General features: G+C 44.0%; 2 protein-coding genes across 2 annotated transcripts; both read left to right on the top strand.

Annotated features, from left to right (window-relative positions):
* The first annotated feature begins 82 nt into the window (after positions 1–82).
* On the top strand, positions 83–8,014 carry LOC106582624 (D(2)-like dopamine receptor). Its single transcript, XM_082969265.1, has 7 exons — positions 83–1,182; positions 1,522–1,631; positions 2,465–2,601; positions 5,857–6,061; positions 6,166–6,325; positions 6,489–6,846; positions 7,023–8,014. The coding sequence occupies exons 1-7, from the start codon at positions 793–795 to the stop codon at positions 7,217–7,219; spliced, it is 1,557 nt and encodes a 518-aa protein (XP_082825391.1). The 5' UTR covers positions 83–792; the 3' UTR covers positions 7,220–8,014.
* An 8,128-nt stretch (positions 8,015–16,142) lies between these two features.
* LOC106582613 (persulfide dioxygenase ETHE1, mitochondrial) lies at positions 16,143–20,695 on the top strand. Its single transcript, XM_014165844.3, has 7 exons — positions 16,143–16,579; positions 17,820–17,964; positions 18,205–18,353; positions 18,666–18,795; positions 19,345–19,434; positions 19,822–19,938; positions 20,270–20,695. The coding sequence occupies exons 1-7, from the start codon at positions 16,388–16,390 to the stop codon at positions 20,314–20,316; spliced, it is 870 nt and encodes a 289-aa protein (XP_014021319.1). The 5' UTR covers positions 16,143–16,387; the 3' UTR covers positions 20,317–20,695.
* The last annotated feature ends 2,753 nt before the right edge of the window (positions 20,696–23,448 follow it).

Below are 23,448 nucleotides of genomic sequence, written 5' to 3'. Positions count from 1 at the left end.
TGTACATAGCCTATACTACGCTGTATCAATGTAAGTTATCACCCGACGTAGGTTAGTAAGATGGTATGCTTCTGATGTAGGTTATGTTCTTCTCATGTAATAATATGTTGTTATTCTCCTGTCTCCCACAGAAGACGAGTCTGTGGGATCCATTTTAGAATAAGGCTGTAACGTAACAAAATGTTGAAAAAGTCAAGGGGTCTGAATACTTTCCGAATGCACAGTGTGTAGGCTGGTGTAGGTATGTAGGGTAATGTATAGGCTCAGGGAGGGAGCTTTAGATCTCTCCCTTTAATTATGTATCTCAAAGCCAATCTGTCTGAAACATTGGAGGGTAGAGGTGCTGTGTTCGAGAAATAGGGTAAAGCTGGAATGAAACTGCCAATCGAATGAAGAATTCCACTGTAATCCACTTAAAGTTGAAAGATATGGGCATGTAGTAGATGCTTTTATCCAAAGCGACTGATGCGGAGTAACAACAAAGACATTTGAGATGTGTATGGGAATCAAAACCACAACTGATATTGAAAGCGCCATGCTCCATTCTATAGAGCCATCAGCACTGCCCCAACTAATCACATCCCTATCTTCCCTCGAGGCAGAACAGGATGTACAACTCCAATCTGCATTGAACTGAGATAGTGGAATTGTACATATATCTACTGTATGTGTTGTATATACAAGGTACAGAGCTGTAGAGCTTTGTGCGTCTAATTATGTGTTATAACTCTTGATGTTATTAGTCTCTGTTACTTTTTCAGACTGTTCCAAACTCTCTCTGGCCACAGGAGCATGATGACTACTTTCCCCAACGAGACAGATGAGACAGGCTTCTCCTCCCTCTCTCCGTCATCCCCCCCCTCCCTCTCCTCTCCCACACCGTCCCTCTCCATCTCCCTCACCTCCAACCCTTTCTCTTCCTTCGCCGTCTCCCTCTCCACCACCTCCTTCTCTCCGTCCAACTGCTCCAGCTCTCCGTTGCCCTCCTCCCCTCCCTATAACTTCTACGCTGTGCTGCTGGTGCTGCTCATCTTCTGTGTGGTGTTCGGCAACGTGCTAGTGTGTGTGGCAGTGTCGCGCGAGCGCGCCCTCCAGACTACCACCAACTACCTCATTGTCTCCCTGGCCGTGTCCGACCTGCTGCTGGCCACCCTGGTCATGCCCTGGGGCGTCTACCTGGAGGTGGGTGGGGTGTGTGTGGGTTTGTGCGTGCGTGTTTCTATCCATCTGGCAGCCAGTGTTTTTCTGTCTCTCTTTCATTTGTCTGTCTCGTTCCCTGTCTTTACCTCCTAGTCTCTCTACACTAGTTCATTCATAGGTGTTTCAAAAGCCCTCTCAGATAATGTCAAGGTAGCAGTCAATAATGTGCCAGCGTGTCTGCGTCTCAAATGGTACCCTATTCCCTATGTAGGGCACTCATTTTGATTGGGGCCATGAATTACGAAGCCCTGCTGTCGCGGAGGCACATGTAATAATCACTCACGTGTGTTATTGTTCACACTGTATGTGTCCCTTTCCTAGGTGGTAGGGGAGTGGCGCTTCAGTCTCATCCACTGTGACATCCTCCTGACCCTGGACGTCATGATGTGTACTGCCAGCATCCTCAACCTCTGTGCCATCAGCATCGACAGGTACTCTTTCTCTATATCTATCCCCAGTCTCTATCTATCTAACTACAGTATTTATCTAGAGTATCTATCTTACTACAGTATATCTCTCTCTCTCTCCAGTATCTATCGCTCTATCTACAATGTCTGTCTGTCTGTCTGTCTCGCTCGCTCTCCTCCCATCACTCTCTTCTCACGCTGTCTTCAAAATCTGGATTGATTTCATTATGCCCTTGCAGCAAAAAACGTATTTTAAGGTGATGGTAATGTCTCCTAATGGGAAATGTCTTTTTTTATGGTTTGCTATTGTTGTTTTCCCATAAAGAAAACAATTTCCCATCAGAAAAACATTTCCTGTCTTTTTGGGTACCCTCCTCACTTCGCAAGTATCATTATCTTCTTCTTAACATGAGCTTTTTTTGTCAAACCAAATCCTTCCCCTTTTAAAACCAGTGAAAGAAATGGACAATTTCAGCAGCCTCAATAGTTGTAGCCTAGTTTGTCCCTTTGTAGATTGATTCGCTCTGAATGGGAAGCCATGTCTCAGGGCTTAGTGTGGGTACTGTTCCTCTTTCGTATCTGTCCCTGACCACCAGCCCTTTGGGGGGATGACAGTCTCCTCTCCTCACACCAGGCTTTCTATGGAGGGCTCTTAGAGTGGTTTGTCACGCTGCTGCACCGTGAAACTGACTTGGACAGCTTTTGTTTGTGTTTGACCGGTGAATGAGACTAACTGACAATGCAACTGAACTGTGTGTGGGCGGTGGTGGGCAAAGTGTTTGTGTGCGGGATTCTTTATGCGCACGTGCGTGTGTGTAGGCGTTAGCTCTAAATACTGCATGTGTGTGTGTGTGCAGATACATGGCGGTGGCGATGCCCATGCTGTATAACACCAGATACAGCTCCAGGAGGAGGGTGGCTCTGATGATTGCTGTTGTGTGGTTCCTCTCCTTCGCCATCTCCAGCCCTCTGCTGTTTGGACTCAACAACACAGGTCTGTCTGTCTCTGTATATGTATCTGTCTCTCAGTTCCTCCCCCCCGGAGAAAACACAATAACTCCAAAACAGTGGAAAGATTGGTCCTTTATGTCCGAATGTCATCAGTTTAAAAGGAAATGAAAAGCTGAGAAAAAGACGAAACACATTTCTGATAAGACCGTTCTTCTTGGGTGCATACTGTATGCTTGCATAAGTGTCTAAGATAACACATTACACACGCTTTCACATTTTCTCAAGAGATGCTGAAAGAAAGAAATATTTCTCCACTCCTGTTCCCGAGACAACATTTTTAATTTGGTGTTTAATTTCACTGCTTGAAATGCATATTTCTGCAGGAGTTAATATTGTATTACGCTACAGATGAGCGGTTATAGGCCTACAGTCAGGGTTTATATTTCAGTTACTATTCCATTTAACCCATATATTTAAATGAGGTAAATTCTGATTATTCATGGTTCCTCATCAGCGGGATATCAAAGGTGCATGTCAACAGCTCATCCCGGATAAGACCTGAAGCGAGATATGAGCTACTATCCGTTATTCTGTGTGCATGTAAACATGGTCAATGACTAGGCCGAGGCTACAAAGAAAACAATTTTCCCCCTGTCCCGCCCTTCTGGAAACTTCATTCTAAAATCTAAGGATCCGAATCACGTTCTGCGCATGTGTTATTTTACACACATTCACATTTCTCTCTTTGCTCACCCTCAACCAATTTCATCGGTATGATGCTGTAGCCCGTTTCTGCCTCATATTTCTGAAATAGCTGCAATTTGACCGAATGTTCCAAAAATATATATATAGAGGCAGGAACCTTCTCTGTCTGTTGTAACGGATATTGCCGTAGAAGCAAGACGCGGTCTACACATTGCACTGGGGCAAAACAATTAACGTTTTGTATGATGGTGTAATCTTTATAGTTATGCTGCCATATAGCCAGCAATCTGCCTCCTGTTTAGCCAACGTTTCCAATGATGTTGAAAAAAGGACATTAAATCGCTAGACAACCGCCTTGTGTCGTGCTTATGTTTGCCATAGCCTACGGTTACAACAGACAAAGAACTACCTTTGTTTGAACTGTTTTTTGTGTACAAGCGACAGCGGAGTGACTGAGCCTCAGCTGAAAGGAGGTAGGCTAGTGGATCCCGCATGCACAGAAATCTATGTATTTTTAGCAACAGCAAGTCGGGTTCCAGAGAATCCGGAACCGCAGCCACTCCGATGAATCTATTCAATCACAAGTGCTCTAGTCTAATTTACTCATTTAAGTCTAGGGGAGACATAAACATGGCCCGGGAAGCCACGCGTGCAGAAACCCACACTCCTTTTGTTATAAGCTATGTAAAATAACCATTGCGATCTTCCTCTCCATCTGTAGTCAGCCTGGAAGAAGATTGCAGCCCTACTGGATATCTGGGTATCACCAGTTGGTGAGAGACCGAATGAATAATCAGTTAGATAGGCCTACATCTGTTTAATCATGACGCCCAGCTATGCAGTAACTGCAATCACTAACACCACACGCACATGCACACACAGACACACTACTGCTTACGAACAGCTTTCAGCTCTGTGTGCTTTAATCAGTCAACAAGTTTCAATGAAAGAGGGGCTCATTGATTAGCCTGTCAGTCGACATCCACAATACAGAATGTTTATCAGTGATGCGGCTGACATTTTAAGTCGGATAACGTGCACATCATCACGTTTTGCTCAAAATGGTATTTAGATTTTTTTGTTTTAACTATTATTGCACTGTCTCGTCGGAGCGGTAGCTCGTGCAAAAAGAAGCGGGCCGAGGTTTTTAACATAAGCTCCTACCTTGAGGATGGGGCTGAAGAGAGTACTGCTTTCGTATGCAAATACTGCACAGCTTGGTGCAACAACCACTCGCTCGAGCTGGAGTGGCCAACACTAAAAGCCCATTTATTCTTGATCAGAAAATGTGGTCGGAGGCTTCGTATGGAGGCATGCAGAGGCCAAATCCCCATGGCTGTGTGCCTCTCAAATATTGTAACAATGCGGAGGGCTCCGTATCGCTCCGCATTGACATGATTGGTTGAGGGCGGGAGGTCCTGTATAAACACAAACTCACTTCCTTGACAACAGCTCTGTGCTGCTCGGCAAAGCACAAGAAGTATAAATGCCCTGGCTTCTGCAGACGCCATATCACATATCACACTACCTCATCCCCATATTGTTACTTATCCTCTTGCTCTTTTGCACCCCAGTATCTCTACTTGCACATCATCATCTGCACATCTATCACTCCAGTGTTAATGCTCATTTGTAATTATTTCGCTTCTATGGCCTATTTATTGCCTTACCTCCCTACTCTTCTACATTTGCACACACTGTACATAGATTTTTCTATTGTGTTATTGACTGTACGTTTGTTTATGTGTAACTCTGTGTTGTTTTTGTCGCACTGCTTTGCTTTATCTTGGCCAGGTTGCAGTTGTAAATGAGAACTGGCCTACCTGGTTAAATAAAGGTGAAATATAATATATATATATATATATATATATATATATATATATATATATATATATATATATATATATATTTTTTTTTTTTAAACAGTAAATGCTCTACGGCCACTGCAGATATAAGATTGACCATGCAGCGCCTTTAATCTGCCTGTTAACATTCAGTAACCTTCGAGAGCCCCTTGAACACACCTTTGAACACACCGCTGGGAAAACGAGATGATTGGCGTTCAGGGTCACCATGTGTCCTCTAGAAAGGCTATGGTTATACTGTATATGGGGAAGCTTGCGTTTATTGGACCAGACCTACCACCTAAACATCCAATTCAACAGAAAGGCAGTATTTAAGGCACCTTCTTACAGTGTACAGCATATAGTAATTTGCTAGCAGCTGTATACTGTTGAAAGGATTCAACTAGACTGTAGTGTGTTATGCGATAGGCAGTGGCCTGGCCTTATAAGAAGCAGATTTTATATTCCTTTCAGACGTTGCATCCAGCCTGAATATGGAGAGAAACGGCCAATGCCGGATGCCTATGTACCTGTCTTCCCTTGAGCTAAACCAGGCATTTACTTGGTTGTCACACCATTACGGAGTGGACTTTGACATATTTAACAGCTAGGGTTGACATCTTTGGCTATCTGACCAGAACTGTAGAGGAAAACTTCTCTCTTGCTTTAACATTCACCTCCTCCCACCTGTTCCCAATCAACATCTCTGTATTTCTATCCACCTCTTCTCATCCCCTTTACTCCATCAGCCAGTCGGGAGGAGACCAAGTGTGCCTTCGCTGATCCGTCCTTCGTGGTCTACTCATCCGTGGCCTCCTTCTACGTTCCTTTCATCGTGACCCTGCTGGTGTACGCACAGATCTGTGTGGTGCTGCGGAGGCGGGGCCGACGCACCGTGCCCCGCAGACACGGCCTGTACCCACAGGGAGGAGGCAAGACGGGGGAGGGCCACAGGCACAGGAAGGTTCATGATTAGTCAATCAATCTATCAGTCAACTAATCAGCCAGTCATCAATCAATTAACCCCATAAAACAGCCAGCCAATAAATCAGAGGCAGGATGAGGAAGTTAAAAAAGTTAGATTTAAAAAAAACTTTCTATCTCTCATTCTTTTCTCTCCCTTCATCCTCTCAGAATAAGTGTACCCTCCCTGAGGATGTGAAGTTGTGCACTCTGATCACGAGGCCCCCCACCACCGCCCCCCAACACAAGAAAGTGGTAAGTCGCTGGAACACTGTACAGGGGACCACTGTGACCATGAAATTGGATTACGAAATCTCCTACAATATGAGCCTACAGTACATATCTCTGCATCGCTTGCTGTTTCTCTGTCTCTTATTTGTCTTTCCCTCCCTCCCCCCTCCTCTCCCTGCCCTATTAGACGTTAGTGAAGGAGGCGGTGGTGCACCCCCTGGAGGAGGAGCCGGTGGGGCGTGGTTTCCTGTCCCAGTTAGACCAGAGCCTCCCCCTGCCTCACCCCCCTCCCCCCTCCGGACGAGCCACCAAGATCTCCCTTTCTATCTCGGTGGTGCCCGCGCCCTTCCCGTCACCGTCGGTGGCACCACGCTCCGCCCTCGTACCCCGCCGTGCCACCTTCGAGGACGGCATGAGTGGCCGCGAGCGATGGAGGGAGCGCAATGCAGACAGGAAGAAGGGAGTGATGGCGAAAGAGAGGGTGAAAGGGACTCTGTCGCAGCAGAAGGAGAGGAAGGCGACCCAGATGCTGGTTATTGTGCTAGGTGAGAGAAACAGGAGGAGACAATGAGGGTGGCTGAATAGAGAATGTTTCAGCCAGTCCCAATTCACTCCTTACCCCTTCCCCTTGGCTCTTCAATGTTTGATGATCTGAAGGGAAGTGGCAGGGAGTGAATTGAGGCCTGCTCACACCCTTTCATTCTCCTCCTTCCTCCATCAGGTGTGTTCATCATCTGCTGGCTGCCCTTCTTCCTGACCCACGTGCTGAAGGCCCACTGTGGCAGCTGCTGTATCTCCCCCTCGCTGTACAGTGCTGTCACCTGGCTGGGCTACCTCAACAGTGCCGTCAACCCCGTCATCTACACCACCTTCAACATCGAGTTCCGCAAGACCTTCATCAAGATCCTAAACTGCTGAGTACAGGGAAGAAGAGGAGGGGGGGGAGAGTGGGAGGAAGGACAAGTGTGAAAAGTGTTTGTGTAGTGGAGGGAGGCAAAAAAGGTCAGAGACTAGAAATAAAACTAAAGAAGGGAAAGAGAGGGGTGAAAACAAAGACAAGAAGGGAATGGAAGGAGAGATGGAGGGGAAGAAGGGGGCAGAGAAAGAGGCGACAGAACATAAAAAAAAGAATCTAAGAGGTCAAACAGACGAGCAAGTGAAGCAAGACAGATATACCAAATCAAAACAGACTTGGGAATTATAAAGAGATTATGTACACTTCTGTAAATCTAAAACATAGCAGGGAGAGAGTGATATTCTGAAGGACCTATGGGAAGAGATGGGGTAGGGCACAAACAGTGGCAGAAGACTGTCCCACTCTTTATGAGGATGACTAAGTAACTGTATTACTCTCTGATACCCCTCTGAAGTATACTGTCAAAGCGACTGCAGACATTGTAATTTAATTAACGGAGTAAAAACAGGACAGAGGTAATCTTTTAAGGAGATACACAATCAATCTGCACAATTGTTCTCCAATAGCAGTCTTGTTGCGTCGTCCCAGTGTAAACAAGCCTGTAAGAGATGTATTATATTAAGAACATGTTGGTGAAGATATGATGCCATAATAACATGGTGATATGATGCAATATGATGAGCGACTAATCAAGGTTTGTTCATGCAGTATATGTATATATTGTTGTTTAGAGTTAATGTGAGCTCTGCTGTAAATATCTGTATTACTGTTATTGTACAGATAAATGTAATAAATTATGTTCTACTCATATTGTTGCTAGTCTATTTCAAGTGTTCTGTACTGCAGGGTTGGGGTCAATTCGAATTGAAGTCAGTCAATTCTGGAAGTAAAGATATTTTTCATATTTTCATTGACAACTTAATCAGCTGAGGAGAAGCTATTTCAAAAGTCTTCCCGTTTTTGGATTTTAAATTCAAATGACTTCCTGAATTGACTGACTTCAATTCAAATTGATCCCAACCCTGCATTACTGTAGTGGTCAAACAATAGACAGAAATGGATTGACTAATTTGTTTTCAAAACTGTTTAAATACATTTGCTCTCTACATTGATCTTTGGCTCTTCTCTCATCGCTTCTTTAACCCCTCTGGTGGTGAAGCAGTGTGGATGCTCCCCATGCTTGTCTGCCTACACCTGGCCTCTCACATTACTGTAGCAGACAAACAAATGCTGCTGATGTGAAACAGGACACACACACACACACACAAAGATAGTGGGTCAGTGTAAGTCATGGTTAGGTCACTATGACTGTGCGTTTGTGCGTGCCTCCCATTGACAACTCCTGTCCCATCGATGAACATAGACATGGTTTGTATGGGACAGTTTGTCTATGTGTTTTTGTCATACTGTATGCAAACCAACCTAGGAGAATATTTCAAATGAGAAGCCCTTCAAATACGAATGGATTCATTGTATATTTAAAACTTAAGTATGTTTTCATTCAGTATACTGTGTCTGTGTAACTGAGTCCCTGCGAGTGAATGACACGGCGGTGCAGTATACATTACCCTCTGTTGTTAAACTCTGACCCTGGCTCACAATTATTCACATCCATATTTCATGATCCCCGATGACGAGAGTGTACATATCTGTTACAGCCCTACCTTGTCCTGTCCTGCTCGCACCTACCTACAGTACCCCCTTCAGAGGAGGAGAGAAAAATTAAGGAGAGGTAAAATGGTGGAACTCATGAGAGGAGAAGAAGAGGGATGATGGGGGGGGTGAGATAATGAAAAGATTAGGAAAGCAACTAGGTTGGGTACGGAAGGATGAGTGCAGGTAGAAGAAGAGACAACAGAGGAGCGGTCTGGCGAAAATGAACTGAAAAAGACCAAGCCTGGGATAGACAATGCATTTGACAGAATTGTTGCCACTATTTCAAGGATGTTGTTCTTGTGACTTTGGAATTCCAACTTTGAGTGAAGGAATAATAGATTCAGTTGAATAATCCCTGATGAAGTAGAGACACACAGCTCTCTATGGCTTACATTCAGGTAAAATCTATTTAGTAACTACACTTTTTTTGGAAACAAAATGTCCTTGCCTAATCTACAGTGGGTGGTATTTGATTTCCCAGCAAACTTCTAATTTTTTATTCAAATTCCTTATAGCTCTATTATAGCAATTATGCTCTTTATAATAATTTTCTCTTTAACTCTCATTCATGCACAATTCTGTTGATTCTACCGACAGCACAAAACTTGTGGAGGACTTAATGTGTATACAGATATGTTAAAAAATCCTGTGTGTACTTGTTTATAAGAACAGAGATTATATCAAGATGTAAACATTCACCCTCAAAACACATTGTACAGGTTCTTAAAAGCTTGTCTATATCTCTGCTAAAGGGCACCTGTGGTACCAATTCATCTGGGATAGGCCCAGAGCTCCCCTCTCTGGTCTGCTCTCCTGCCCAGCCTCAGACCCTCTCTGCTGGATCCCACTCAGGGCAGACTCCCCCTGGTCAGATCCATCCTCCACCACCTGTCGCACACCTCCAACCCCTACAGCATCAGTCTACTATCACCCCCCTTGCCCAACCACTCCTCACACCACCCCCCCAGAAACTCCTATACCCAGACCTCACAAGTATAGATATGAAGGCCTCCATTTTCCTTCCACGTGCACAACATCCACGCAATGAACCCATCACCCCATCCCTCGGAACCTTCCCCTCGGTTTCCCTCAATGTTGCGACTGGGGGTGTACCAGTGGGGGTATTCCAGGAACCATTCTCTACACTCTTTGCACTCATGGGAATTCCCACTTACCACTTGGGAATGGGCATACCACCACCACCTCCCAATGCCCATCAGACAGACACAACCCCAACACCTCGCCCCTCTGAGGTGAATCTAAAGGCCCAACAGCCCCGAACAGAAGCACAACTTGATCCCCCTACGTCCTCCTCTGAGGTACCCATGGAGGCCCAACCCCAAATGGTAGTCCCCTCGCCTCCCCAACCCCCGGACATGGCCTGCTCAGAGGACCCAAATTCAGAGACCACCTCGCCCCTCCCTCCCTGTGATGGTGGCTCTCTGGAGGTCCCACAGAGGAAGCCATCTGAAGTGAATGAAGGATCTGTTGGGCTAACACTCCCCAAAGACTGCCCTGATGAAGAGCCAGGTAGGCTAATGTGCAGTATTGGAGAGAGAGACTTGAATACCCGGGCGTATTCATTACGGAAACCGTTTACCGTTTAAAAACCAAATGGAAGCAAACAGAGCAAAACAAGAGTTTCTATTGGACAAATTCAGGTAGGTCCTTTCCCGTTTTGTTCCGTTTGCTTCCATTTAATGAAAATCTTGCAACATTTTGCAACAGAATTGGAGTATTGAATATGCCCCAAGTCTTACTGGGCTTTTGGTTGATTAGCTTGTGTTCATGTCAAGCACCACAGTCCCCCCGGCTGTACCATGAACCTTTCCACGGTTGTATAATCCACATTGTTGATGGCATAAAATGTTCCAACCTATTCCTGGGCAACCATGAAAGCTTGCCGACACGTCAACCACACAGGGACAGATATTATACGTCTCTGAAACGTATTGTACTTTTCTATAAAGGTTATGCACGTACTTGTTAAAAGCACTTGAATGTCCAAGGTATCCAAAGAATGCAGCAGTTTATTCAAAATAACGTATGTTTTATTCTATTCCCTTCTTACTGTAGATCTTGAGGCCCCGCTGTGCACTTGCCCCTCACGTCTGACAATGCTGACGACCTTCATCGCCGTCTTCATCATTCTTTTCATTTTCTTCGCCATTTTAGGTAACCTCACTGACAATACAGTGCTTGGCATTGTAGACCCGGGCTGTGTCTGAAAACGTCACGAGCCTTTTTCACTCGACTCCTCTCAAAGCTCGTTGGGGGAGGAGGTCCCTTGCATCTTCTCCTCCAATAAGCTTTGCGAAAGCAAGGATTTTATGGCTAGTAACATTTACAGCCACAATGTCATATCTTATTATATTTACAGTCATTTAGCAGACACTCTTATCCAGGCCGACTTACAGGCACAATTAGGGTTACATTGACAGAGTTTACAGGCGCAATAAGGGCATATCAATTGGTTTTTCACCTAGCCAGGTCAGGGATTCGAACCAGCAACCTTTCAGTTGTATAATATAATCCACATTGTTGATTGCATAAATGTTCCAACCTATTCCTGGGCAACCATGAAAACTTGCAGACAAGCAGACAGACGCTCTTAACTGCTAGGCTACCTGCCGCCCAAGACAAGATGCATTTGACAGTAAAAAAAAGGATGCAAGCATTCAACAAACACCCATTTTACCTCGTCCTCGCTCACTCTCCTTCGCATCTTGTTTGTCTCCTCCTCAGTCAAGTTCCTGTGTTTCCCACCCAATCTGACAGACATTGTGCAGCCATGTGGCGTTAAAGGGAACTGCAGTGTCCCAATGCCAGTCCTGCTGCCCAAGCAACCCATCAACCAGACAGGTAACACCAGTGCAGGTAATGCCATCCGATCCACTGATATATCCGAATTGTATAGGTCTTCTTGGTACATTCAAATTCACAAGCAATCTGTAGACAACTGGCCAAATGACTGGCTATCACGCAATGACAATAAGTAACTGATCCCACAAGTCAATATTGTACAAACGGAACAATGTCTTGCATAACCGAATAACGTGTTCAGGTTATGTCTGTGTTGACAGTTAATTTGTAGAAGCACCCATCCCCCCATCCCACTATGCCTCAGGTTGCCTAGGTCCAGTTGGTGCTGGTCGGAAGGCTTGGAGGATTGTCGGGGGGATGTTAGCAGAAGATAAGTGGGGCTGGCAGAGCAGTTTACACTGGAGAGGGAAACATGTGTGCGGGGGAGCCATCATCACCCCACGTTGGATCATTACTGCAGCCCACTGCTTCATCCAGTAAGGGGGAGGGAAAGAGAATAAATGCTTTATCTATTTATTTATTTTCATTACGGTGTCCATATTAGGACATCCTCAACAACTCCTTTTGACTCTGAGGCTGTCTTAATATGGAAACTGTACTTATTACATTAGATAATATGTGCCTTCTATTTCCCGGCATTCTCCATAACCCAGGTACAACATGTTGCAAGAGTCAGAGTGGCAGGTGGTTGTGGACACGCTCAGTTTGGCAGACACATCAGCGGGCCAACGCTACAGAGCACTGCAGATCCTCTATCACCCCAGCTTCTCCATAAACAACAACGACTATGACCTGGGGCTACTGCGCACTGTGGCTGACATAGACATGGGAGGTGAGAGGAATTCATGATGAAAGTTGTTCAGCGGAGGTTATATGGCTATATGTATGGTTGGTCCTATTCTGATTTAACCTGTTCCTGTTTGGCATTTGTCATGTACATGGTTTCTCTCAAGCATGAAATCTAACTGACAACTTAACACTATGTCAACACAAAAAGAATATCAGTTGGTAGAGCATGGTGCTTGCAAAACTAAGATGGTGGGTTCGATTTGTTATATTAAATGTGAAATAAGTAGAATGAAGTAGAATGTGAAAATACTACCTCACAGAATCGCTTTTGATTTAACCGCTGATTTATTGGGTACATGTGAGCTTATCGTCAGTGCAGTACAGTCAATGTGCTGCACAAAATGGAGAAAACTGTCAGAAACTGAATGAAATGGGGAGGTACTATTTGAACTTGTTTAATAAGGAACCAGTTTTCCGTTGCAAAACGTTTTGCTACGGTGTGTCCTAATTAACATGACCCTGGTGTTGGGTTATGTGTTGCTTTAGGTGGGGTTCGACCAGTGTGTATGCCCAGTCCTAGAGAGTCCTTCCTTCCTGGTGCCCCCTGTTGGGTCACTGGCTGGGGCTTCACTAAAGAAGGGGGTGAGTCACGTTCACAAGTATTCCCACACCACTTCCTTATGATTTTTGATTCAACTGATTGGATGATCACTCTAATAATTCTGCCTTACTTGTCTTCCATTTTTCCCACTTTTTCCATAATCACATCAAATTGCCTGACATTTGTCGCAGAATGAAGACAATGTTCCCTGCCATCCCAAAATCTCATTCAATAACCTGACAATTGTCTCTTCATTCTCTTCGCATTAATACACTCATATTTGTATAATCTCTCATCTGTCTTTAACCCTCCATTCTCTACTCCACCTCTGTCTGTCTGTCTACCTGTCTCTCTCTCTCGCTCTCTGTCTCTCAGGCTCTGTATCGTCTGAGCTGCGACAGGCTCAGGTGCAAGTGATAGCCCAGTCCACGTGTTCCCGCCCGAATGTCTACGGCTCCTACCTCACTCCCAGGATGCTTTGTGCTGGCACCATGGAGGGAGGGGTGGACTCATGCCAGGTACACACACACAAGCACACACACGCACACCAAGAACTGCAAAACAAAATACTGAGGAATCTGTTTATTCCATGAGAAAGAAAGGCCTCTCTGTTACTCCAGATGTCAATGGCTATACTCAGCTGGCCTATGCTCTCTACATATCAAAATGGTTCCCTGTCTAGTAAGCAGATCCACTTAGCTGGCACCAAATAGGCCTATACAGTATATGGCATATTTTGATGTGTTCTATCATATAAATAGAAAAAAAGAATTACACACATCTTACAAGAAAACTAACATCACAGTGCATGCAGCGCACCAATATGCATAGAAAAAAATATCATATTGATTGATTGATGCATGTACACTGAGTGTACAAAACATTAGGAACACCTGCTCTTTCCATGATATAGACTGACCAGGTGAATCCAGATGAAGCTATGATCCCGTATTGATGTCACTTGTTAAATCAACTTCAATCAGTGTAGATGATGGGGAAGAGACAGGTTAAAGAAGGATTTTTAAGCCTTGAGACAATTTAGACATGGATTGTGTATGTGTGACATTGAGGGTGAATGGGCAAGACAAAAGATTGCATTGCCTTTGAACAGGGTATGGTAGTAGATGCCAGGCGCACCGGTTAGAGTGTGAAGAACTGCAACGCTGCTGGGTTTTTCACGCTCAACAGTTTCCCTTGTGTATTAAGAATGGTCCACCACCCAAAGGACATCCAGCCAACATGACACAACTGTGGGAAGCATTGGAGTCAACATGGTCCAGCATCCCTGTGGAACGATTTCGACACCTTGTAGAGTCCATGCCCAGACGAATTGAGGCTGTTCTGAGAGCAAAATGGGGGGGTTATGCATGCAGGCATTAATTCACGTGGTCTTCTCTGGTTGTAAGGGAGATAGTGGAGGCCCTCTGGTGTGTGAGACAGGGAAGGGGGACTGGAGGCTGGCTGGGATAGTGAGCTGGGGAGATGGCTGTGGTCGGCCCAACAAACCAGGAGTCTACACCAGAGTCACCCAGCTGCTCCCCTGGATGTACAAATACATAGAGGTACATAGTTACAGTAGATGCACCAGCCACACAGAACTGGGTCAGTGCTTCTCTGAATGTGAAAATGCACCACTCCCTGTCATCATTTTGACTCTTTTACAGATGGACACATTTGAAGAATCTGGAACCCCAACAATAATGAATTATACCTCTCTCTGACAGCTAGATTTTATTAGCAGTAATGCGACCACTTACATTTATGCAAAATATTAAAGTATTATGTATTTTTGCTTGGCATTCAATATTTGTAATTTTATTGAAAGCACATTCTCATTCAAACCATTATGGTTAATTACTGGTAATAATGCATGGATTGTTGGATTCAACTGGGACTGGGTTTGTTTCCTTTCTGGAGTTGCTGACAATAGTCACGTAGGGCAGAAAGCAGTGCCAAATAACTTGTTATATAAATACACCTATGTGCAAAGTCATAGTGACACACTGAACTCTGACTAACCATGACCCTATAAACTCAGCAAAAAAAGAAACGTCAACTGCGTTTATTTTCAGCAAACTTAACATGTGTAAATATTTGTATGAACATAACAAGATTCAACAACTGAGACATAAACTGAACAAGTTCCACAGACATGTGACTAACAGAAATGGAATAATGTGTCCCTGAACAAAGTGGGGGTCAAAATCAAAAGTAACAGTCAGTATCTGGTGTGGCCACCAGCTGCATTAAGTACTGCAGTGCATCACCTCCTTATGGACTGCACCAGATTTGCCAGTTCTTGCTGTGAGATGTTACCCCACTCTTCCACCAAGGCACTTGCAAGTTCCCGGACATTTCTCGGGGGAATGGCCCTAGCCCTCACCCTCCGATCCAACAGGTCCCAGACATGCTCAATGGGATTGATATCCTGGCTCTTCGCTGGCCATGGCAGAACACTGACATTCCTGTCTTGCAGAAAATCACGCACAGAACGAGCAGTATGGCTGGTGGCATTGTCATGCTGGAGGGTCATGTCAGGATGAGCCTGCAGGAAGGGTACCACATGATGGAGGAGGAGGTCTTCGCTGTAACGCACAGCATTGAGATTGCCTGCAATGACAACAAGCTCAGTCCGAAGATGCTGTGACACATCGCCCCAGACCATGACGGACCCTCCACCTCCATATCGCTCCAGAGTTCACGCAGATGAGCAGGGACCCTGGGCATCTTTCTTTTTGTGTTTTTCAGTCAGTAGAAAGGCCTCTTTAGTATCCTAAGTTTTCATAACTGTGACCTTAATTGCCTACAATCTGTAAGCTGTTAGTGTCTTAACGACCGTTCCGCTGGTGCATGTTCATTAATTGTTTATGGTTCATTGAACAAGCATGGGAAACAGTGTTTAAACCCTTTACAATGAAGATCTGTGGAATTTTACGAATTATCTTTGAAAGACTGGGTCCTGAAAAAGGGACGTTTCTTTTTTTGCTGAGTTTATGTGTGTGGGCGCGCGTTGAAGTGTTGACATCTTGCACATGTCCACTGCTCTTGTTTAGTGCTTGGAGGTTCGCAAGGAGTAGGCTCCCTTATCAGATTTTGTTGGACTTCCTGGCTACATGCACAATAAGTCAGTATAGCTACAACATTTGTGCCTACCATGCTAATTTTGTTTTAGGCTATAGCCAAATATACTGCAAAGGCAACGGACCGCTACAAAGGATTGGGACACAACAAACTCGTCGGCTCAGTTCTGGGATTTCTACCCTGCCCGTCGCAGTGTCAGTTAAATCACCGTGGAGGAAAAATGTGTTTAATTGTAAACCGACTGAAACCTGCTCTGGCCTACACGCTGTGCCTCCAAACAACCGGGCACTTGCGTAAAGTTCCTGCCCACATGGGCCCGGGCTTACGCACCAGCAAGCAGCCTCTGGAATCAGTCATCATACGACCTTACTGCGCCAGGATGGAGTTGGGAAAAGGGCCTTTCTTCAGGCAGGTGAGTTAGCCACTGCAATAATGTATATATATTTTTTGCTTTGGGCCAACGTTTGGCAAGTTATAGGCTGAAGTTTCAATTGGGCTCCGACTTTTTGGAAGCACTGTGAAAATAGGAATACTTTTTTTCACTGCATGTAAACAAGTATTTTGCAATAGGTCAACGTGAGAATTCATTAAAATGAGTCTTAGCTCACAAAATTAGGGGGAACGTATTTTCCAGACATCCTTAGTTGTTTTGTTTTCAAACAATTGTACAACAATGTAGAAAGCTAGCGGAACTGTAGCAGTAGATGGGGCGTATTCAAATGGGAATGTTTACACATTTTCTGGCAAAAAAAAACCCACCTAAGATTTGTAATAACTCAAATCTAAACAAACCGAACTAGATAACCATTACATTATAACACAAGCACGCCATCTTCATGCTTGTGTGACTCTGGATTTCCCCTGATTGTCTATGCGATTAAAATCCACCCTACCCTCTGTGTCAAAACGGAAATAAGTGTTATCTGAGTTTTTCGGGGGCGAATGACACTGTCTACCGGCGTCCTAGCTAGCTAGTTAGCTACTAGTGTTTGCTGTGTACCGGAGCGTCGTTCACTCCCGCTTGCGAACACCTGCCGTCGTTAGCAGAACTGCGGGAAACCAGTGCCCGACACGCGGGGGCAAAGTACACGGTCTACCGGTGTGCTAGCTACCTCTCCCACCGGCTGTGTACCGGATTCCTAGGTTGTTAGTGTCTTACACGTCTACTGAACAACTATCCTCGTTAACGGAAATGCGAAGGACACTGTCTACCGTTGTCCTAGCTAGCTACGGTTGTTGCTCCCGCTTCTTCTTCTGTGGTGTTTACCTGCGCTTGGCATTCAACTTTATGCTGTATTACCGCCACCTACTGTACATGAGCGCCTCCTACGGGAGTCCTAGCTTAAAAATGGACCAATAGAAAGATACATGGGGGTTCCTGTAGATGCAGGAATGCCCACATGCAGGACTGTCTCCAATTGCTGGCCGCAATTGCACCCTTCTCTTGTATGAAAATCCACCTTGACAGTGACACTTGACACAGAAAACAGCAATACCACTTATCACCATAAAAGACCACACCCACATGTTATCATCCATGACTAATATACAGGCAGGATGTGCGTTAGGTAATAGCATACTGTACTGCGCCCTCACCTTTTATAACCTGTAGTTACTCACTCACTTGTCCTTGCTTGTTCCAACCTTTACAGCTGTTTGAGTCGGTGAGCAGCACTTACACCTATCTACTGGCAGATACAGAGAGCAGGGAGGCAGTCCTCATTGATCCAGTACTGGAGACAGTGGACAGGGATCTGAAACTTGTAGAGGAACTGGGTTTCAACCTGAAAGTGGCAGGTAACTTGGATGTCTCTAAAACATGGACAAACACACAAGCATGCGCTCGCTAACACGTCCACACACATATAGACATGCACACACTGACTCACTCACCCACCCACTTACACTCTAACTCACTCCTCACACACACACACACACACCTAATCCTACATCCATTTTGATCTCCTTGTTTATCGTATTCTTGTTTAGGATGACATACGACTCACACTGTACACTGTTTATTTCCCCCCCGATTAGTGAACACTCACTGCCATGCAGACCACATCACAGGCACGGGACAGCTGAAGAACAGGCTGTTTGGGATGAAGAGTGCCATCTCCAAGCACAGCGGGGCTAGTGCAGACATCCTGCTATCAGAGGGAGATAAGATCAGCTTTGGCAAACATGTGAGGACAGACCTACCTACAGCCATATAGCTATAGAGAATACAGTATGGGTCTGGACCTACCCCAATTTGTGGTCACACAAAATCACTGGTCCTGGAGAGTCATAGGTTTACAGGGTTTTGGTTCAACTGAGTACGAGTGCTGGGCTGAAACAAAAGCCTACACATCATGTACTGTTGCTCTCCTGGACCAGGGTTGTTGATGATGCTTTGGCTGTATTCACCTTCATCTCTCCTTCACACTCCCTTTCTCCTCTTTACTTCCCCTCACTTGTTATCTGTAATCCCTCTTACTGCCTCTCTCGTCCCTCAGTATCTGACGGTGAGGGAGACTCCAGGACACACAGACGGCTGTGTGACGTTGGTGACAGGGGACCAGAGCATGGCTTTCACTGGGGACACACTGCTAATCAGGGGCTGTGGAAGGACAGACTTCCAGCAGGGTAACCTTTTCCACAGTACATAGCTAAACCGAGCAGAACCAAGACAAAATGTACTGTAATGCATTGGCCTGGTTGTCTAAGCTAACACAGTACTATAGTGTGACTCAGTCATATTCTCTCTGATTTTTGGCCTCTGTAGTGATATATCTAGTCATGGAGATATTATCAGGGTATATCACAGACTTTCATCCCTATACACTATTGTTTCCCAATTCTTTGGTCAGGACTTATTTTAAACAATGCATGACAAGTTTGTGGATCATTGCCTCACCCACACTTGTTGGATTGTTTTTGTAGTTATGCTTAGTGGACACAAGGTGGCAGTATTGTAACCTTTTTTTCAGTGTAGTCTGATCACAAATAGTCATTGTACTGTAGCCTACTCCTGGGTTATGTTCAATAGGGCAAGCAACGGGAAAAGTTTTGGAACAGAAAAACGTGAATGAGTGTTTCTTATCGGACAAGTCCAGGTAGTCACTCCCTGTTTCAGTCCGTTTGTTTGGGGTCCAATGAAAACAACCCTGATCTGTTTGTTTCTCTACTTCCCAGGCTGCTCTAGAAGGCTCTATGAATCAGTCCACCAGAAGATCTTTACATTACCTCCTCAGTGTCTCGTCTTCCCTGCACATGACTACAAAGGTTGACAAGACATCCTCTTTATGCAATGTGTTTGTATTCCACTATAATGTGTATATCCTTGTGTATTCCCTGACCCCCTTTCCTTGCAAGATTTCCTTTTTTACATTTATGCTGTTGGGGACAGCCTCACCAACTATTTTGTACAAGCATACCCAGAAGGCTTGTATACTCTCACAATGCTATGACTATCCTTTCCATAGACTTTACGAAGTTAACTTGTCCAGTGTACTGTACCACCACTCTTCACCATTTGTCTACTTTCATTTTCAACTCTGTTCTCTTCTCAGTCATTCCTAAGCCAGATCAGACTGTGTTCTACAGTTGAGTGTAGTCATTGAATCATCATTGGGTTGTATTGCTAACAGGTCTGTTAACCCTGTGCTGTAGGTCAGACGGCCTCCACCGTGGGCGAGGAGAGGAGGTTTAACCCCCGCCTGACCAAGAGCGTGGAAGAGTTTGTGGACATCATGACCAACCTGAACCTCCCCAAGCCTGCTAAGATAGGTATCTCAGACAGTCCCCCCTCTGCAGCGATTCTATTACAATAGAAACTGTTGTGTATGATATAATACTATTCTATTACTATAGGGCCTATTATTATCTAGATTATATGGAACTATTCTATTACAATAGCGTTATTATCGGTCTTTCACCTCACTTGAACCTCATCACGGGAAAGAGCATGACGAAGCTATCCGTGACGAGATTGCAATATGTTACACATACTGTATTCTTTCAAACTGTCCTTTGCACATCGATTTGATTACTTGTTAATGTAAGCTCTTAACTCACTGATAGAAACAAGATGTTGATTTGTTATTTCTCACTCTGCCAGATATTGCGGTGCCTGCAAACCTGGTGTGTGGACTCCATGAGGTTTGAATGTCAAATCGATTTCAGGATTTCACTTTAAGCACTATTGGGAGGAAGAGGGATTTTTTTTTTTTTTACCCGGCCACAACTTAATGTTTTAAATGCAATATTTTGTATCTAAGAAGTAACCAAAACTAAATCTTGTCAAGAATGTATATATTTTATTTCCAATATGAACATAAATTCCTCCTTGTTTGCCTATCAAAAAAAGCAGTGTTCATGAGTTGGTGGGTGTACAGATACTGAAATTGTATAATAAAAAATGCATTCAAATACATGATCATAAAACATACCCATTTACATTGACATTTCTAATACAATCTTCTGGAAAAATGTGAACAGTAAAATGACCTAGTTTTATATTAAATCAAGATTGTTCAAATGTAAATGTCTGAATTAACTCTTTCTTTGACTACACCTGTATAAATTGCAGAGTTGCAGTGTAACTTATGGAAAATGCTCTGATGGAAGGTTCCATTCATGGTTTAGTATTCATGAATGCTGGACTGACACAATTAAGCTCTTCCACATGGCCTTTCCAGCATTCCCTAGCCAAGGCAATACGCACGCACACACTGTACAAACACATACTGTACACACACACAGTACTCTGACTGTTGCCAGCCATGGCCTTTTTGCATACCAGGAAAACCTAACTCCTCTATTTGCATTTGAAATCACTGTGGGCCAAGTTTCCAATGCAAGAGTCCTAAACTCGTCATCGCCGTGCCTTTGTGTGCTTGTTTCTCTGACTTCTATCTACCGCTTTATTTATCTGGTATCATCCTGTTATTCTCTCACCCTTCTTTATATAGTACCATATTGTAATGTTCTGCATACATCACCATAATCGGCTTAGCCTTAGCTTTCCTCTTAGCTGTGTATCTAGCATAGCAGCATACTACATACATTTTTGTCCCACGGCCCATTGACTAGTCTCTACCTGGGAGACAGGTTTGGGGAGATGGGAGTGTCTGGCTCTGACTCAACCATGTCTCTTTTTCTGAACCTGCCTGAGCATTTCATAATAATGGTGTACTGTGAGCTCATACATCTCAAAGGTTCTATACCCTTCTGTATGTAAATATTTGAGTATGGTTACTTGAGCAGTTCATGCCTTTGATGCTGTGACAAAAGTGACAGCTTGGTTTGGATTAGAGGTCGACCGATTAATCGGAATGGCCGATTTAATTAGGGCCGATTTCAAGTTTTCATAACAATCGGCAATAGGTATTTTTGGATGCCGATTTGGACAATTTTTATTTTATTTTATGTATTTATTTTTTTACAATATTTTTTTACCCCTTTATTTAACTAGGCAAGTCAGTTAAGAACACATTCTTATTTTCAATGACGGCCTAGGAACGGTGGGTTAACTGCCTTGTTCAGCGGCAGAACGACAGATTTTTATCTTGTCAGCTCAGGGATTCAATCTTGCAACCTTACGGTTAACTAGTCCAACGCTCTAACCACCTGCTTTACATTGCACTCCATGAGGAGCCTGCCTGTTACGCGAATGCAGTAAGAAGCCAAGGTAAGTTGCTAGCTAGCATTAAACTTATCTTATAAAAAAACTATCAATCATAATCACTAGTTAACTACACATGGTTGATGATATTACTAGTTTATCTAGCCTGTCCTGTGTTGCATATAATCACTTAGGTACACGTTGCTCCAACGTGTACCAAACCATAAACCTCAGAGCAACGTGTACCAAACCATAAACCTCAATGCCTTTCTTAAAGTCAATACACAAGTATATATTTTTAAACCTGCATATTTAGTTAATATTGCCTGCGAACATTAATTTATTTTAACTAGGGAATGTGTGTCACTTCTCTTGCAACAGAGTCAGGGTATATGCAGCAGTTTGGGCCGCCTGGCTCGTTGCAAACTGTGAAGACTGTTTCTTCCTAACAAAGACAGCCAACTTCGCCAAACGGGGGATGATTTAACAAAAGCGCATTTGCGAAAAAAGCACAATCGTTGCACGACTGTACCTAACCATAAACATCAATGCCTTTCTTAAAATCAATACACAGAAGTATATATTTTAAACCTGCATATTTAGCTAAAAGAAATCCAGGTTAGCAGGCAATATTAACCAGGGGAAATTGTGTCACTTCTCTTGCGTTCATTGCACGCAGAGTCAGGGTATATGCAACAGTTTGGGCTGCCTGGCTCGTTGCGAACTAATTTGCCAGAATTTTACATAATTATGACATAACATTGAAGGTTGTGCAATGTAACAGGAACATTTAGACTTATGGATGCCACCCGTTAGATAAAATACGCAACGGTTCCGTATTTCACTGAAAGAATAAACGTGATAGTTTCCGGATTCGACCATATTAATGACCCAAGGCTCGTATTTCTGTGTGTTATTATGTTATAGTTAAGTGAATGATTTGATAGAGCAGTCTGAGCGATGGTAGGCACCAGCAGGCTTGTAAGCATTCATTCAAACAGCACTTTCGTGCGTTTTGCCAGCAGCTCTTCGCTGTGCTTCAAGCATTGCGCTGTTTATGACTTCAAGCCTATCAACCCCCAAGATGAGGCTGGTGTAACCCATGTGAAATGGCTAGCTAGTTAGCGGGGTGCGCGTTAATAGAGTTTCAAACGTCACTCGCTCTGAGACTTGGAGTAGTTGTTCCCCTTCCTCTACATGGGTAACGCTGCTTCGAGGGTGGCTGTTGTCGATGTGTTCCTGGTTCGAGCCCAGGTAGGAGCGAGGAGAGGGACGGAAGCTATACTGTTACACTGGCAATACTAAAGTGCCTATAAGAACATCCAATAGTCAAAGGTATATGAAATACAAATGGTACAGAGAGAAATAGTCCTATAATTCCTATAATAACTACAACTTAAAACGTCTTAGCTGGGAATATTGAAGACTCATGTTAAAAGGAACCACCAGCTTTCATATGTTCTCATGTTCTGAGCAAGGAACTTAAACGTTAGCTTTCTTACATGGCACATATTGCACTTTTACTTTCTTCTCCAACACTTTGTTTTTGCATTATTTAAACCAAATTGAACATGTTTCATTATTTATTTGAGGCTAAATTGATTTTATTGATGTATTATATTAAGTTAAAATAAGTGTTCATTGAGTATTGTTGTAATTGTCATTATTACAAT

Source organism: Salmo salar, chromosome 02 (assembly GCF_965601325.2).
Source record: "Salmo salar chromosome 02, fSalSal1, whole genome shotgun sequence".
NCBI lineage: Eukaryota > Metazoa > Chordata > Actinopteri > Salmoniformes > Salmonidae > Salmo > Salmo salar.
This window is presented reverse-complemented; position numbering and strand designations above follow the sequence as displayed.